This window comes from Piliocolobus tephrosceles, chromosome 17 (assembly GCF_002776525.5).
Source record: "Piliocolobus tephrosceles isolate RC106 chromosome 17, ASM277652v3, whole genome shotgun sequence".
NCBI classification, from domain to species: domain Eukaryota; kingdom Metazoa; phylum Chordata; class Mammalia; order Primates; family Cercopithecidae; genus Piliocolobus; species Piliocolobus tephrosceles.
Window position 1 is genome coordinate 27,488,109 of NC_045450.1, and position 15,866 is coordinate 27,503,974.

At 55.2% G+C, this 15,866-nt stretch overlaps 3 protein-coding genes across 4 annotated transcripts in view; 2 read left to right on the forward strand and 1 right to left on the reverse strand.

The window, feature by feature from the left end:
* Window positions 1–354: 354 nt before the first annotated feature.
* On the forward strand, window positions 355–6,467 carry LOC111525675 (ceramide synthase). The gene is given in 6 exon segments (XM_023191186.2): window positions 355–375; window positions 377–480; window positions 1,373–1,456; window positions 4,071–4,305; window positions 5,076–5,171; window positions 5,428–6,467. Coding segments are annotated over 6 exon segments (825 nt in total). The 3' UTR covers window positions 5,713–6,467.
* C17H16orf92 (chromosome 17 C16orf92 homolog) lies at window positions 6,188–7,553 on the reverse strand. Of its 2 annotated transcripts, none has more exons than XM_023191188.1 (4): window positions 7,489–7,553; window positions 7,008–7,166; window positions 6,806–6,893; window positions 6,188–6,686 (listed from the first exon to the last, which is right to left on the reverse strand). In XM_023191188.1, the coding sequence occupies exons 1-4, from the start codon at window positions 7,550–7,552 to the stop codon at window positions 6,665–6,667; spliced, it is 333 nt and encodes a 110-aa protein (XP_023046956.1). In that variant the 5' UTR covers window position 7,553; the 3' UTR covers window positions 6,188–6,664. The 2 variants fall into 2 exon arrangements, with proteins under 2 accessions (XP_023046956.1, XP_023046955.1); XM_023191187.1 differs by having other exon boundaries at window positions 7,008–7,246.
* Window positions 7,554–15,685: 8,132 nt separating this feature from the next.
* The window catches only part of DOC2A (double C2 domain alpha), a 39,036-nt gene continuing 38,855 nt past the window's right edge, over window positions 15,686–15,866 (forward strand). The window contains exon 1 of the mRNA XM_031934465.1: window positions 15,686–15,721. The gene's annotated coding sequence lies outside the window, so the exon portion shown is untranslated. The remainder of the gene's footprint in view (window positions 15,722–15,866) is intronic.

Below are 15,866 nucleotides of genomic sequence, written 5' to 3' on the forward strand. Positions count from 1 at the left end.
CCTGGTGGCTCCCTCCCCTCCCCCATTTGTATCCTCCTCCTGTCCCCTCTTCCTCTCTGTCCCTCACCAAGCCATCCCCTCCTTGCCTCTCCCCATCCCTCACTGGCCTGCTCCTGCTCCCCTTCTCCCATCCTCCCCTCCCCCGTCTCTGCCCAACTGGCCCCCTCCTGACTCCCCAGTTTCATTGGACTCTCTGGCCCCATCCCGTCGCCGCCCTGTCCCCTTTGTGCCCCTTCCCATCGTTTTCTCCCTCCTTCCCGGGCTTGGCGTCCCTTCTCCACCCCTAACTCCTTCCGCTCAGCCTCCCTGACCCTTCACGGCCCGCCTGCCTCCCTGCCCAAGTCCTCAGCCACCATGCTGACCCCGATGGTGGCCGGGGGGGGTGGTGTTCCCCGGACTCTTCCTCCTCTCCAAGAATACGCTCCAGCGGCTGCCCCAGCTGCGCTGGGAGGAGGCTGACGCGGTCATTGTCTCAGCCAGGTAAACCACTTTCCTTCCCCTCAGCCCCTCTCTGCTTCTTGGGCTTCTCAGGGAACGGGAGGGACCTGGCACTTCTCTGGACCCTCAGTGGGTGGGTATTGGGAGTTCCTATGGGGGTTGGGGGCTTTACCCCCAGGCTTCCTCTCTTCTCACTGCCTGCCTTGCTCACTGTCCTGGGAGACCTCGTCCAGCCCTGCCATCTGGTCTACTAGTGTTCAGCCTGCCTGTCTCTTCTTCCTGGTACTCCCTCCCACCCTCCAAAACAGGGCCGGCATGCAGTGAAGACATTCCTATAAGACATTAGGGACCGAGGCCAGGGCCAGACAGCTAGGTGTCATTCAGGGCGAGTGTTTGGGGGCCAGGGATGGAGGAGTGGATGGTGCAACTGTATACCCCTAGAACAGGGCCAGAGTGCAGAGTGAAGGCTAGTGGCAGTCAGGAGACAGTGGGAGAGTGACTGGGGAGCTCGGGGTCACAAAGGGTCCAGAGTGAGGCCCGTGTCATGACTGGGCAGCTGAATGGGGCAAGAACTGGCCCAGGCTCCCCTCGTGGGGAGAGGTCTGGGCCAGCAGCTCACTCTCAGTGGGGTCTCACCTCAGGACGGACACCCTGCCACCCCGAGAGAGACTCAGTTTCCACAAGTAGGGAAGGGAGAAGGTGGCAAGGAGTGGGGTGGACCGAGGAACAGCAGCCGAGTGGACCAGAGAGCCGTGAGGTGCCTGTGGTGAGGCACATTTCAGGCAGCCCAGCCCAGCCTTGGGAGAAGGCGGGCAAGGACTGGTCCGAGAAGTGGCTGAATGCAAAGCGCAGTCGCTAGATTAGCAACGAGGAGAAATCAAGGCACACGCCTCTTCCCTTCTGCCCTTCTAGCATGCCTCCCTCTCTCCCCTAGGCTGGTGTCCTCTGTCCAGGCCATCATGGCCTCCACTGCCGGCTACATCGTCTCCACCTCCTGCAAGCACATCATCGATGACCAGTAAGTGCCGCAAGAACCCCCCTGCCCAGTTGCCAGTGGTTGGTGTGTACACATAACCCTGGAAGACCCCACATCTTGGAGGGAACTCTGTCCGTGGTCCCCAAGCCCTTAACTTGGACCTGAGCAAGTTCACTGCAATAACTGCAACTCAACACCCGGGGATAAATTTATCCCGTCCTGTCCTTAAAGGTCAGAACCAGGGGGAGAAGGAGCGGGGATCACAGAGGATCCTCAAAGCGCTTCCTAGTTGGCTTCTAGGTCTCCCGTGTTGTCGTGGGTTCCCCACCTCTTCCCTGCCTTCCGCCCCAGGAGGCAGATCCCATTTCCCTCCAGCACCCAGATGGAGTGCCCCCTCCTCATGCCGGGCTCACCCCTCAGGCCCTCCCAGAATCCTGGCATCCGGCACCCACTCCATGCGTGAGGTAGAGGAGAGGGGAAAGATGACATGCACAAGGCCACACACGGCCAGGCAGTGCAGGAGGGGATGAGGGCGAAGAGGTCAAAATGTGGCCAGGCAGCTGCTGCAGTGTCTGGTGCTTGCCAAAAAGGCCCAAAGGTGTGCGGGCAGGAGGCGGAGGACGGAGAGGAGAGGGGCCCTGTCCGTGGTGCTGACGACTGCCCTAGGTGACTCATGGGTGGCCCATTGCAAGTTGCCTTGGAGGTGCCCACAACACCCCCTTCTTAGCTTTCAGCGCCACTTCCCTTCTGTGGCAGTCCCTGAGTCCCAGGAGACATTCTCTGGACGCCCCTGACGGGGGGTGCCCTGTTTCTGTTCGCCTCCTCTTTTTCCGAAGATGAGTTGCCTCTTTTGTGGTGAGGCAGCAGCCCTTCCTGGAAGGGCTTCATCGAGAGGAATTGAGTTAAGTGGCAGCTGCAGAGGACAGTTCTTGGCTTAACTCTTTCTTCACACCCTGCCCAGGGACTTGGCTGCTTCTTGGCCTTGGCCTGCCCCTCCCCACCCCTTCTCCAAGCTGAGCCTGGGATCCAGCACTTCCTCCCCAGCCTTCACATGCAGAGGTCACCTTTTGGCTTCTGCACCCACCCTGCTCCCCAGGCCCCCTGTGTCTGTTCCTGTCCTTCCTCCCTGCTTTAATCCTCAGGTAGGTGGGGAGGATCCGGGTTAATCCAGGGCAGCAGCTGTTCCTACTTCTGAGCACCTAATTGTCAAGAGGGTGGGGATGGGATTTAACACCTCACATGACAGCCCAGGGCCTGGTGGCCCCTCCTGGTCTCCTGCACCAGCCCAGCGGGCCCCATCTCCCATCACCTCTGCTGGGCCTGCATTGTGGGCAGCTTCCTTCCCTGACTCCTCCAGGCCACTTGGTCCTTTTCTCCCTGTGTTCTTGCCTCGCATTCTCTGCAGCTGCTCCTCCCCTCTCATCTTTCCCTGCCTCTGGGCCGCAGCTCCACACCACTGCATCACAGTCTCAGGTTCCCTTTCCCCTGGTACCGTCCCTGCTGGAGAATGAGCTGGCTTCACTCACAGGCTGCCTGCCTCAGGCTCCCCAACCTCAGAGGCCTCAGCCCCAACTTCTCCACGGCTCCCTCCACATGCCTCATGTTTGGTGATAACTTCTGGCTGACTCTGCTTTCATCCCTCCTCCTCCGTGTGGGCGAGCTCCCCAGGGCCTGCCTCTCTGACCTTCCGCCCCCACCCCAGTCCAGTCTCGGGACTACAGGATTTAAGAGAAACTGCCAATGTGCTGACTCCAGAAGAAAAATGCTGTCTTGTCTATTCATCCATTTCTCATTTTTGTTTACTCTCCAAGTACATGGAACTTTCTCTGTCCTTGGCTCCTTTTGTTCTGCATTTTCCCCTTAACGCTTGGCTGTCCCTGAGAAACAACACAAAACAGAAAAGAGATGGGGTCACTTTGGGGCAGGGCGAACAGCGCTGACAAGACCCCTCACTTGCCAACAGGGCCTGTCTCTGATGCCTCTTGGATCTTCTGGGGACAGTGAGGATGACAGTGAGGGCTGTGGAGCCACTGCCCATGTCCCTTCCTTGGCCAGGTTACCCAGCCCGTCTGTGACTCACTTCCTCACCTGTACGGTGGGGGTTATGGCCACACCTACCTTTTACAGGGTTTTGGGAGGGGTAAATAAGTGCATGCATGGGAAGTTTGGAAGAGCGCCTGCCTCAGGAGGCAGGAACGGGGGTCCACCCCTGTGACCTCTCTCTCCAGCACTTTCACCCATTCAGCTGTTGCTGGTCCTAACTTCATGGTAAGGTTAGGACAAGTAACCATGGCAAGGAAGGTCCCACCTGCCTGGCCTGGGCTTATCTTGGCACTCTATCTGTGCCTTTTGGTCTGTGGGCATCTTCTGTTCTTTTCCTTTCTCCCCACTGTACTGCAGAGACAGAAGAACATGGGTGGGTTCTGAGGCCACGGGTTTGAATGCCAGCACCATCGCTTACTAGCTGCGTGACTGCGTGAGCTCGGGCAAGTTTCTCACCCTCTACCCTCTGGATCCCTCATCTGTACCCGAGACTCCACTGCTGTCCAGGGCTGCCGTGCCGACCCCTGAGATCCGCCCCCGCTCACTGGGGTCCCTTTTCCTCCCTGCTCCCCACCCCCACCCCCCCCCCCCCCCCCGTCTCTCTGCCCAACAGACACTGGCTATCCTCTGCCTACACGCAGTTTGCTGTGCCCTACTTCATCTACGACATCTACGCCATGTTTCTCTGTCACTGGCACAAGCACCAGGTCAAAGGGCATGGAGGGGATGACGGAGTGGCCAGAGCCCCGGGCAGCACATGGGCCATAGCACGTGGCTACCTGCACAAGGAGTTCCTCATGGTGCTCCACCACGCCGCCATGGTGCTGGTGTGCTTCCCGCTCTCGGTGGTGAGTCCCGGGGAGCCGGGAGGGAGGGGTGTGGGGGGCCTGCTCCTTGGTCCCACTGGTGCTGGCAGGAACCTGGGAAGCCCTGGGTCTGGGTACTGGCAGCCAAGCAGACCCAGCACGTTTCCAGGGAAAGCTGTGGACAGGCAGGGTTCACTGAGCACCAGCCCAGGGGCACCAGGGTGTGGGGGCAGCCTGGCCCCGGGCTGGACAATGCCCGGCTGCAGCACTTTGGATCTGTGGTTGCACATCTCTGAGCCTCAGTTTCCTCACCTGTTACATAAGGAACACAGTCTTTCTGCAGGACTGTGAGAGGGATGCAGCCAAGTCATGCACCTGCTCCTGCACCCAGGTGTTCTTTCTCTTTTTTCTCTTTCCAAGACGGAGTCTCTCTGTGTCGCTCAGGCTGGAGTGCAGTGGTGTGATCTCGGCTCACTGCCACCTCCGCCTCCTGAGTTCAAGTGATTCTCCCACCTCAGCCACCCCAGTAGTGGGGATTACAGGTGCCTGCCAACATGCCTGGCTAATTTTTTTGGTATTTTTAGTAGAGATGGGGTTTCACCATGTTGGCCAGGCTAGTCTCAAACTCTACCTCGGCCTCCTGAAGTGCTAGGATTACAGGTGTGAACCACCGCGCCCAGCCCTGCACCCAGGTGTTTTGACATTCAGAGTCAAGCATCTCCAAAAGTGATAGAGGGGAAAGAGGAAGGGTGGGGGCTGCCTAAGAACCCAGGGGGAGCCCCAGCTCCTCACCTTCCTGCCTGTGTGCTCAGGTGTGGCGACAGGGGAAGGGAGACTTCTTTCTGGGTTGCATGTTGATGGCAGAGGTCAGCACACCCTTCGTCTGCCTTGGCAAGATCCTCATCCAGGTGAGTGAGCACGGGAGGGTGCGGGAGCCCGATAGGGAGGGCACGGGAAGGGGAGGGACCTTCAGGGTTGCTGCCAAGGGCTCTGGCCCCTTCGTCATTCCCACCCTCACCCCTTGCCTTTTGAGCGGGTGCTTGTGTCCTGGCAAAGTGTCTTGTCTGGGAGGAGCTTCCTGCTAGGGTTGCAGGGAGGCAGGGAGAGGGCCAAGGGGGGCTGAGCCCTCCTGCCGCCGCGGCCACGGTGTCCATGTCCCCTCAGTACAAGCAGCAGCACACGCTGCTGCACAAGGTGAACGGGGCCCTGATGCTGCTCAGCTTCCTGTGCTGCCGGGTGCTGCTCTTCCCGTACCTGTACTGGGCCTACGGGCGCCACGCCGGCCTGCCTCTGCTGGCCGTGCCCCTGGCCATCCCCGCCCACGTCAACCTGGGCGCTGCGCTGCTCCTGGCGCCTCAGCTCTACTGGTTCTTCCTCATCTGCCGTGGGGCCTGCCGCCTCTTCTGGCCCCGCTCCCGGCCACCCCCGGCCTGCCAGGCCCAGGACTGAGGCCGGGGGCCAGGACCCTCCCCCTCCCCACCCCACCCCCGTGGAGACAGGGCTCTGGGGCTGATGGCTGGGTGTGGGAGCCAGGGTCCTCTTGCCCGGACAACCCCAGGACTGACGATGACCCTGAAAGGGAAGAGGCCCCATACCACGGGGACTGAGCGGGGGGAGAAGGAACCTCTTCTCCTCATGTGCCCCCTTCCTGCACACCCCTGCGCTGCAGGAGGGGAGGGAGCACCACCTCCCACCCACTGAGGGCAGGAGGGCTTGTGGGGAGGGAGACCGACAGGGTTTCAAGGGGACCAGGAGTCAGAATGTGGGGAGGTGCCTCTGCCAAGGCCATCCCAGCCCCTCTGCTGCCACCCCCCAGGGCTCCCCATCACCCGAGAGGAGAGGACGCCCCAACTAACCCGGCTGGCCCTCGGGCCTCCCGAGTGGCCGGCTGCAACCACGGCTCCTCTCCAGGGTAGGCCAGCTTGAGGAATCTTATTTATTTTATTTATTTACCCAAATTTGAACTAGTCTGTTGGGTTGAGGGAGAGAGGTGGCTGCTACCCCTAAGCCTTCCCAGTGCTGACAACCCCGGGGGCAGGCGAGGGCGCCCAGTCCCTCACCATCGGCTGCACATCGCGCCCTCGGGCCCTGCCATGTCCCTGGTGCTACTGACCTCTCAAGGCTTCCTCCAATCTGGGGTCGGGGGACCCTGGGAGGTGCTTTACAGACCGCTAATAAAAGACGATCTGCGTGAACGCCACCAAGGCCCTCACCATCAAGTTCTTTGGGGCTGGGAAGGGAGGAGGTGGGGGGCTTGGGCTGTGGGAAACGCACAGGGAGCGGGATCCCCAGCTCCTCGCTGGGCAATCAGGGAGGAGAAAAGTGGGGAACTTTTGCTCATCGACAGGAGAGGAGGTGGGTGTGGGTGCTCAGGTTGAGTCCGAGGCCCCTGTCCGGCTCTTTAGGCCCCTTTCTGGAAGTTTCTGTGGGGCATGGAGATCAGAGGGGAGAGGTCACACCCTGCCCCACTAGAACTGGGGTCTTCAGCTGCTCCCAAGGAAGGTGGTGGTGGGTGGGGTTGGAGGAAGGGGGCAGGCCTTACATGTGGGTGCAGAACTGGAAAAGGAGAAAGAAGAACACCACCACCAGGAAGCCTACCAGGATGTGATGGAAGAGCCCGGGGCTGGAACCTGCTAGACAAGCGGGACCCTTAATTCCCTTCTGATGGCCCAGTGGAAGGGTCGGGGGCTGCTCTCCTCCAGGCCCTGACGGGGAGGGAGGTCCCTTCTCTAGCTGGTTCATACCTGAGTTAACGAACATGATGGGTTTCTCTCCAATAAGCTGGGCCACAGCCAGGAGCCTGGCTTGGTCCGAGTCTGGATAATCGAAGAAGTCAGGCCTGTCTAAGAAGCGCGGAGACTCTGTTCCCAGGGCTGACGCCGTGGCACGCTTGGGTCTGGGTGCTAGGATCCAAGCAAAGTCTGTGGCAACAGCCAAGCTGACCCCTGCCTTTATCTCTGAAGGCTGAAGCTGGCTTGGGACCCTGTGAGACCACCCAGCCTCATTGTGGAGGCTGTGGAGGGTCTTGATTTCCCTCAGGGTCAGCTGGGTGCACCATGACAAAGCCCATGGTTGTCGGGGGGTGGGTGGGACCAGCAGGATGGGAAAGAAGAGTGGAGAGAAAAGGAGAGGGTGCAGGGTTGGCTTCCCAGTCCCTAAGTGGGCATCACCCTTTATGCCCCTAGAGCTGCCTGCCTTCCTGCTGCTCCCAAGACAGCTTCTCACCAGTGTCTATGGCCCCTATTGCAGCCAGCCACACCCACACCAGCACCCATGGCCACAACTTCATGACTTCTATCATGAGGTGGGGGCTCTGTGATGTCACAGCCCAGAGCTGTTCTGATGGCGCTCTGGGGTGAGGGGAGAAAGTGCTAGGAGCTGGGACCCCTTCCCCACCCCTCGCCCTCATCAGAAGAGGAGAGGAGAGGACAGATTGGGACCAGGGGAGTCTTCATCCTCTGGAATGTCGCTGATGATAAAACCATAATGGTGGCAGCCCCAGCGTTTACAAAGAGGAGAGATGTGGCAGGGCCATCTTGCTGAAAGCCAGAACTAAAGCAAGCTGTGTTTAGACAACAGGCACAATTTGGGGTGGCGGCACCGGGCCACACACCTCCAGTTACCCCTTGGATCAACCACAGGTAGCATTTGTTTTATTTATTTTCATTTTTTTGGAGACAGGGTCTCCGTCTGTCACCCAGGCAGGAGTGCAGTGGCGCGATCTTGGCTCACTACAGCCTCCGCCTCCCGGGTTCAAGTGATTCTCCTGTCTCAACCTCCTGAGTAGCTAGGATTACAGCTGCCTGCCACCACACCCGGCTAATTTTTGTATTTTTAGTAGAGACAGGGTTTCACTATGTTGGTCAGGCTGGTCTCGAACTACTCACCTCAGGTGATCTGCTCGCCTCGGCCTCCCAGAGTGCCCGGCCTATTTTATGTCTTTTCAGAGACAGGGTCTCACTCTGTCACCCAGGCTGGAGTACAGTGGTATGATCACTGCAGCCTGCAACTCTTGGCCTCAAGTGATCCTCCCAAGTCAGCCTCCTGAGTAGCTGGGACCACAAGCATGTGCCACCATGCCTGGCTAATCTTTGCATTTTTTAATAGAGATGAGGTCTTGTTATGTTGCCCAGGCTAGTGTCGAACTCCTGGCCTCAGATGATCCTCCAGCTTCAGCCTCCCAAAGTGCTGGGAATACAAGCGTGAGCCACCATGCCCAGTGGGTAGCATTTATTTGACACCTGTTACTATGCTGGCTGGACCCCATTTATGGCCAAGTTCCTTGCACAAATGGTTCATTTACCCTTGTACTGACCCTCAGAGGCAGGTACTCTTTTTTTTTTTTTTTTTTTTTTTTTGAGACGGGGTCTTGCTCAGTCGCCCAGGCTGGAGTGCAGTGGCACAATCTCAGCTCACTGCAAACTCTGCCTCCCGGGTTCACGCCATTCTCCTGCCTCAGCCTCCCAAGTAGCTGAGACTACAGGCGCCCACCAAAACGCCCCGCTAATTTTTTTGTATTTTTAGTAGAGATGGCGTTTCACCGTCTTAGCCAGGATGGTCTCGATCTCCTGACATCGTGATCCGCCGGCCTCGACCTTCCAAAGTACTGAGATTACAGGCGTGAGCCACTGCGCCCGGCCTTTGTTTTTTTTTTTTTTTTTTTTTTTTGAGATGAAGTTTCACTCTGTTGGCCAGGCTGGAGGGCAGAGGCACAATCTCAGCTCACTGCAACCTCCGCCTCTTGGGTTCAAGCGATTCTCCTGCCTCAGCCTCCTGAATAGTGGGATTATAGACACTCACCACCACTGTCCGGCCAATTTTTGTATTTTTAGTAGAGATGGGGTTTCACCATGTTGGCCGGGCTGGTCTTGAATTCCTGAACTCAGATGATCCGTCCGCTTCGGCCTCCCAACGTGTTGGGATTACAGGCATGAGCCACCAAGCCCAGCCCAGAATCAGGTACTCTTGCCTCCCTTATACACGGGAGGAAATCATGGCACAGAGGGGAAATGTAGTGTGGGCAGTGCACACTTCCTGGGGGCTGGGGTTCCTCTCTGAGGCTCCCCCTCGCATCGTGTCCGCAGATCAAGGGGCACAGGGCTCTCCCCATCCTCCCCCATCCTGCCTCAGTGCTCAGCTGGGAACTACCCTGGGGTTAGGAACCGAGAGGAGTAGCAGGCTTCTCCCACTAGGTGGCAGCAGCGTCCGCGCCTGAGTCCCCGCTCCCACCCTAGGGAAGGCGCCGCCGGGCGGACTCCCGGGCTTCCTCCCGCGTCTTCCACAGGTTGCATCTGAGGCTGCAGGAAAACGGATGGCTGGGAATGGCCGTCGGGGGTTGGTCAGAGGAAGTCTCTAGGCCCTTTCCGAGGCACATCTCTTGGCCATTCACCCATCCTTCACAGACTCCGCTCCTTGCACCTCCGTTTCCTCTTCTGTGGCCGGCAGCTCCCCTGTGGCCACCCCATCTCCCCTCTCTGCCACCTCCCAACAGCCATTTCCACTCCTGCGGTCCGAATGTCGGCTAAGGAGAGCTCCCTTCTGATTGGCAGGTGGACCTGTCTGTCACGGGCATGTTCCATCCCACCCAAGCCCAAGGACACTCCAGGGTCTCCTTAGTTTCACGACGAAGACGCGTGCTCAGCGGACTCTGCAGACCCAGTGTCGCGACTTCCCCCAAAGCCAGGCGTGTATCTGTGCGCGTGTGAGGTGCTCTGCAGCAACTCTATGCAGAGAACAGGTGGGCTAGGACTCGGGGTACTTGCCATGAACCGCTTCGAGTTCCTAAACAAGTAAAAGGCCCAGAGAGAGAGAGAAAAAAAAGAGGGGCGGCGGGGCAGGGATGGGGAAGGAGGGAAACCAATCTCTATGGGACTGGCTCACACGTAGGCTGCTTCCCCTGTGCTGCGCTGATGGCTTCCTTTTTTTTTTTTTTTTTTTTTGAGACAGGATATTGCTCTGTCTGCCACCCAGGCTGGAGTGCAGCCTCGACCTCCTGGGCTCAAGCGATCCTCTCACCTCAGCCTCCCAAGTAGCTGGCACGACGGGCGTGCACCACCACACCTGCTTATTTTTTGTTTTGTTTTGTTTTTTTGAGATGGAGTTTCGCTCTGTTGGCCATCCTGGAGTGCAGTGGCGCGATCTTGGCTCACTGCAACCTCGGCCTCCTTGGTTCAAGCGATTCTCCTGCGTCAGTCTCCCGAGTAGCTGGGATTAAAAGCATGTGCCACCATACCTGGCTAATTTTTGTAGTTTTTTTTAGTATAGACGGGGTTTCATCGTGTCGGCCAGTCTGGTCTCAAACTCCTGACCTCAAGTGATCTGCCCTTCGCGGTCTCCTACAGTGCTGGGATTACAGGCATGAGCGACTGTGCCCAGCCTACTTATTTTTTTCTTTGTAGAGACGGGGTCTTGCTATGTTGCCCAGGCTGGTCTCAAACTTCTGGGCATAAGTGATCCTCCCACTCTGGCCTCCCAAAATGCTGGGATGACAGTTGTGAGCCGCCACGCAGGTCACTTATAAGAAAGAGGAAGGGATTTATCCAAAGCCACAGGGCATGTGAGAGGCGGCAGAAGGGACTGAGTAAGGTGGTTTTTGGGTCAGGCGCGGTGCTTATGCCTATGATCCCAGCACTTTGGGAGGCCGAGATGGGTGGATCACTTGAGGCCAGGAGTTCGAGACCAGCCTGCCCAACATGATGAAATCCTGTCTCTACTAACAATCCAAAAAAAGGCTGGGCGTGGTGGCTCACACCTGTAATCCCAGCACTTTGGGAGGCCAAGGCGGGTGGATCACCTGAGGTCAGGAGTTCAAGACCAGAGTGACCAATATGGTGAAACCCCATCTTTACTAAAAATTACAAAAATTAGCCAGGCATGGTAGCATGCGCCTGTAGTCCCAGTTACTCAGGAGGCTGAGACAGGAGAACTGCTTGAACCCAGGAGAGAGAGGTTGCAGTGAGCCTAAATTGTACCACTGCACTCCAGCCTGGGTGACAGAGTGAAACTTCATCTCAAAAAAAAAAAAAAGAAAAAAAAAATTAGCCAGGCGTGGTGATGCGCGCCTATAGTCCCAGCTAATCAGGACTCTAAGGCAGGAGAATCACTTGAGCCCAGTAGGTGGAGGTTGCAGTGAGCCGAGATCACGCCACTGCACTCCAGCCTGGGTGACACTTGAGACTCTATCTCAATAAATAAATAAATAACCTGGTTCCTGATGCTGGGCCAGGGCTTGTGCCCCAGGCCCACACGCAACTGCTCCTTGAGGTTAGCTGGGAGAAGGGACACAGAGCCTATGGCCTTTGGGGTTGACTTTTTTTTGTTTTCTTAAATGCTTCAAAAACATACAGCTACTATCTCTACCAGAAAAGGCCGTTTCAACCCAAACAATGCATTATCCATTCATCCATTTATCCATCCATGACATAAATGTGCTGAGCTCCTGCTATGCACTGGTCGGACTCCATTTATGGCTCAGAAATCACCAGGGCATGGTCCTTGCCCTCAAGAGTGACAAGGGAGAGAACTCACAGGTGCGCATCATTCTAGAGTAGACGGGCAACTCTGGGTCATCTACACCTGCTGTCTCCACTCCCTCACCTTTAATGGACTCTTCGATCTCTTCTTTTTTTGAGATGGAGTCTCATTCAGTCACCCAGACTAGAGTGCAGTGGCGTGATCTTGGCTCACCGCAACCTCTGTCTCCCGGGTTCAAATGATTCTCCCACTTTGGCCTCCTGAGTAGCTGGGATTATAGGCACCCACCACCACGCCCAGCTAATTTTTGTATTTTTGGTAGAGATGGGGTTTCGCCACGTTGGCCAAGCTGGTTTCAAACTCCTGACCTCAGGTGATCTGCCTGCCTCTGCCTCCCAAAGTGCTGGGATTACAGGCATGAGCCACCGCGCCCGGCCAATTCTTCGACCTCTTCTAATCTGGCTTTGTGCCCACCGATCCACTGAAGCCGCTTTGATCAAGTCCATGAAAGGGCTCATAATCTGTCAAATCAAATGGTTCTCTCTCTTTCCATTCTGTCTGCCTCCCAGCAGGTGCACCTGTCCCTGACTCAGAGCCCCGGAGCCACACTCACCAATTCTCAGGACTCCTTCTCCAGCCAACTCAGCCTGGGGCCTTGTCTTGCTATCTATATTCTCTGCTTAGGTGATCTCATCCATACTCGTGGCTTTAAATACCATCTATATGCCAGTGACTCACAAATGTATATTTCCAGCCCAGACCTCTCCTCGGAGCTCCAGACTCTGAGATGTCTGTTTGTGATGTCCAAATACATCTCCAAGGCAATGGATCATAAATGGAGTCTTACTCCAGACCTGCTCTGGTCCCATCTTTTCGTCTCAGTGGATGGTCCCATTATTCCTCTAGATGGTCTGCTCAACACAGAAGCCTAGGAATCATCCTGAATCCTTATCTCTCACCTAATGAGCCCCAAATTGAGACCTGTTAGGCCAGGTTTGGGGCCTCATGCCTGTAATCCCAGCAATTTGGGAAGCCAAGGTGGGAGGATCACTGGAGGCCAGGAGTTCAAGGTTCAAGTGAGCCATGATTGTGCTGCTACACTCCAACCTCGGTGACAGAGAATCACATCTGTAAAAAAATAAGAATAAAAAGATCTGTTGGTTTAATGTTCTTTGTTTTCTTTTATTTCTTTCTTTTCTTTCTTTTCTTTCTTTTTCTTTCTTTCTTTCTTTCTTTCTTTTCTTTTCTTTTCTTTTCTTTTCTTTTCTTTTCTTTTCTTTTCTTTTCTCTCTTTCTCTCTTTCTTTCTTTTCTTTTTGAGACAGCATTTCACTCTGTTGCCTAGGCTGGAGTGCAGTGGTGCAATCATAGCTCGGTGCAGCATCGACCTCCCAGGCTCAAGCGATCCTCTCGCCTCAGCCTCCCAAGTAGCTGGGACTGCATGATCAAGTCACCACGCCCAACTAATTTTTTTTTGTTTTTTTTTGGTAGAAATAGGATTTCACTATGTTGCCCAGGCTGGTCTTGAACTCCGGGGCTCAAGGGATCCTCCTGCCTTGGCCTCCCAAAGTGCTGGGATTATAGCACCCAGCCTCAATTTTCTTTTTTTTTTTCTTCCGAGATGGAGTTTCACTCTGTTGCCCAGGCTGGAGTGCAGTGGCATGATCTCAGGTCATCGCAACCTCTGCCTCCCAGGTTCAAGTGATTCTTGTGCCTCAGCCTCCTGACTAGCTGGAATTACAGATGCGTGCCACCAAGCCCACCTAATTATTTTTGTATTTTTAGTAGATATGGGGTTTCGCCATGTTGGCCAGGCTGGTCTCGAACTCCTGGCCTCAAGCAATTCTCCCACCTCGGCCTCCTGAAGTGCTGGGATTACAGGCGTGAGCCACTGTGCCAGCAATAGGTAGTTTTTCGACCTTTTCCCTCCCTCCCATTTTTAGGAGTCCCCAGTGTTTATTATTCTCATCTTTATGTCCATAGGTACCCAATGTTTAGCTCCCACTTATGACGACATGTGGTATTTGTTTTTCTGTTTCTGCATTAATTCAGGTAGGATAATGGCCTCCAGCTGCATCCATGCTGCTGCAAGGGATATAATTTCATCTTTTTTGTGGCTGCATACTATTCCATGGCATATACGTATCACAGTTTCTTTATCCAGTCCACTGTTGATGGGCACCTAGGTTGATTCTGTGTCTTTGCTATTGTGAATAGTGCTGCAATAAACACACAGTGCAGGCGTCCTCTTGGTAGAATGATTTTTTTCTTTCTTTTTCTTTTCTTTTTTTTTTTTTTTTGAGGCAGGGTCTCACTCTGTCACTCAGGCTGCAGTATAGTGGCTTGATCTCTGCTCACTGAAGCCTCACACTCCTGGGCTCAAGCAATCATCCTGCCTCGGCCTCCTGAGTAGCTGAGACTACAGGTGCGTGCGACCACTCCTGGTTAACTTTTTTTTTTTAGACAGGGTTTCTTCATGTTGACCAGGCTGGTAGAATGATTTCTGAATATGCCATGCTCTGGACTGCCTCCCAGCCTTGGCACACACCTCTGCCTGGAATACACTTGCCCCCATGCTTGACCTGGCTAACTCCTCCTCATCTTTCAGGTTTCAGCTGAGATAGCTCCTCTTCTGGGAAGTAAGGTGTTAATCTTTGTTTCCTCCTGCCTCATAGGACCCTGAGTTCCCATGGCTTTCTGACCATCCCCTGTCCCCACGTCAGTTTCCCTGGATGAGGGTTGTCTGTATATTTGTCTGTCTTCCCTATGAGGCTGTGAAGTCACAGCTCATTGACCTTGGTCCTGGTTGTATCCCACAATCTATAGTCGATATTCAGTCAATATTTACTGAATGACTGGGTGACTGGTGCAAAAGCCTCCCCACTCTGGACAAAGCAGGGCTCAACACTGTCCATCATTTTCCTCTGAAATTGGCTTGAACTCCAGCCTCATCCTCACCTGCCTTCAGCAAGTTCTTCTGGAGGCAGGCAGGGCTGGGGTTGAGCAAGCACCGTGGGAAGAGAGCACAAGAGACAGAACTCAGCAGGCTTCTTGGCCAGAGTGTCCCCCTCCCTTCACTGCAGGCCCCCTGCACCCAGGTCATGGACACCCTCTTGCTAAACTCACCGACTGTCACACTGCACAGTGTCTCCCTTAGTCCTGCCTCCTTTCTTATCCCGGAGAGCCACGAAGGAAACCTAATGGTTGCCTTTACTTTAGAAATATTGGCCTGGTGCAGTGGCTCATGCCTGTAATCCCAGCACTTTGGGAAGCCAAGGCGGGCAGATCACTTGAGGTCAGGAGTTCAAGACCAGCCTGGCCAACATGGTGAAACCCCGTCTCCACTAAAAATACAAAAATTAGCCAGGCATGGTGGTGTGCACCTGTAATCCCTGCTACTTGGGAGGCTGAGGCTTACACCTGGGAGGTGGAAGTTGCAGTGAGCCAAGATCATGCCACTGCATTCCAGCCTGGGCAACAGAGCGAGACTCTGTCAAAAAAAAAAAAAGAAAGAAAAGAAATAAATATATTATTTTTCTGGGCATGGTCTGTGGCTCACACCTGTAATCCCAGCACTTTGGGAGGCCGAGGTAGGAGGATGGCTTGAGGCCAGGAGTTTGAAACCAGCCTGGGCACCATAGTGAGACCCATCTCTACAAAAAAATAAAAAATAAAGACAGATTAGCCAGGCGTGGTGGTGCATAAAAAGTCCCAGCTACTTGGGAGGCTAAAGTGGGAGGATCACCTGAGCTGAAGTGTTCAAAGCTGTTGTGAGCTATGATCTTGCCACTGCACTCCAGCCTGGGCAACAGAGTGAGACCCTGTCTCAAAAAAAAAAAAAAAGAAAAAAATAAAATAAAAAAAGAAAAGAAAAGACCAAAATTTGGCCAGGCACAGTGGCTCATGCCTATAATCCCAGCAATTTGGGAGGCTGAGGCAGGCAGATCACCTGAGGTCAGGAGTTCGAGACCAACCTGGCCAACATGGTGAAACCCTGTCTCTACAAAAATACAAAAAAACTAGCCGGGCATGATGGTGGGTGCCTGTAATCCCAGCTACTCAGGAGGCTGACACGGGAGAATCACTTGAACCCGGGAGGTGGAGGTTGCGGTGAGCCGCAATCAAGCAATT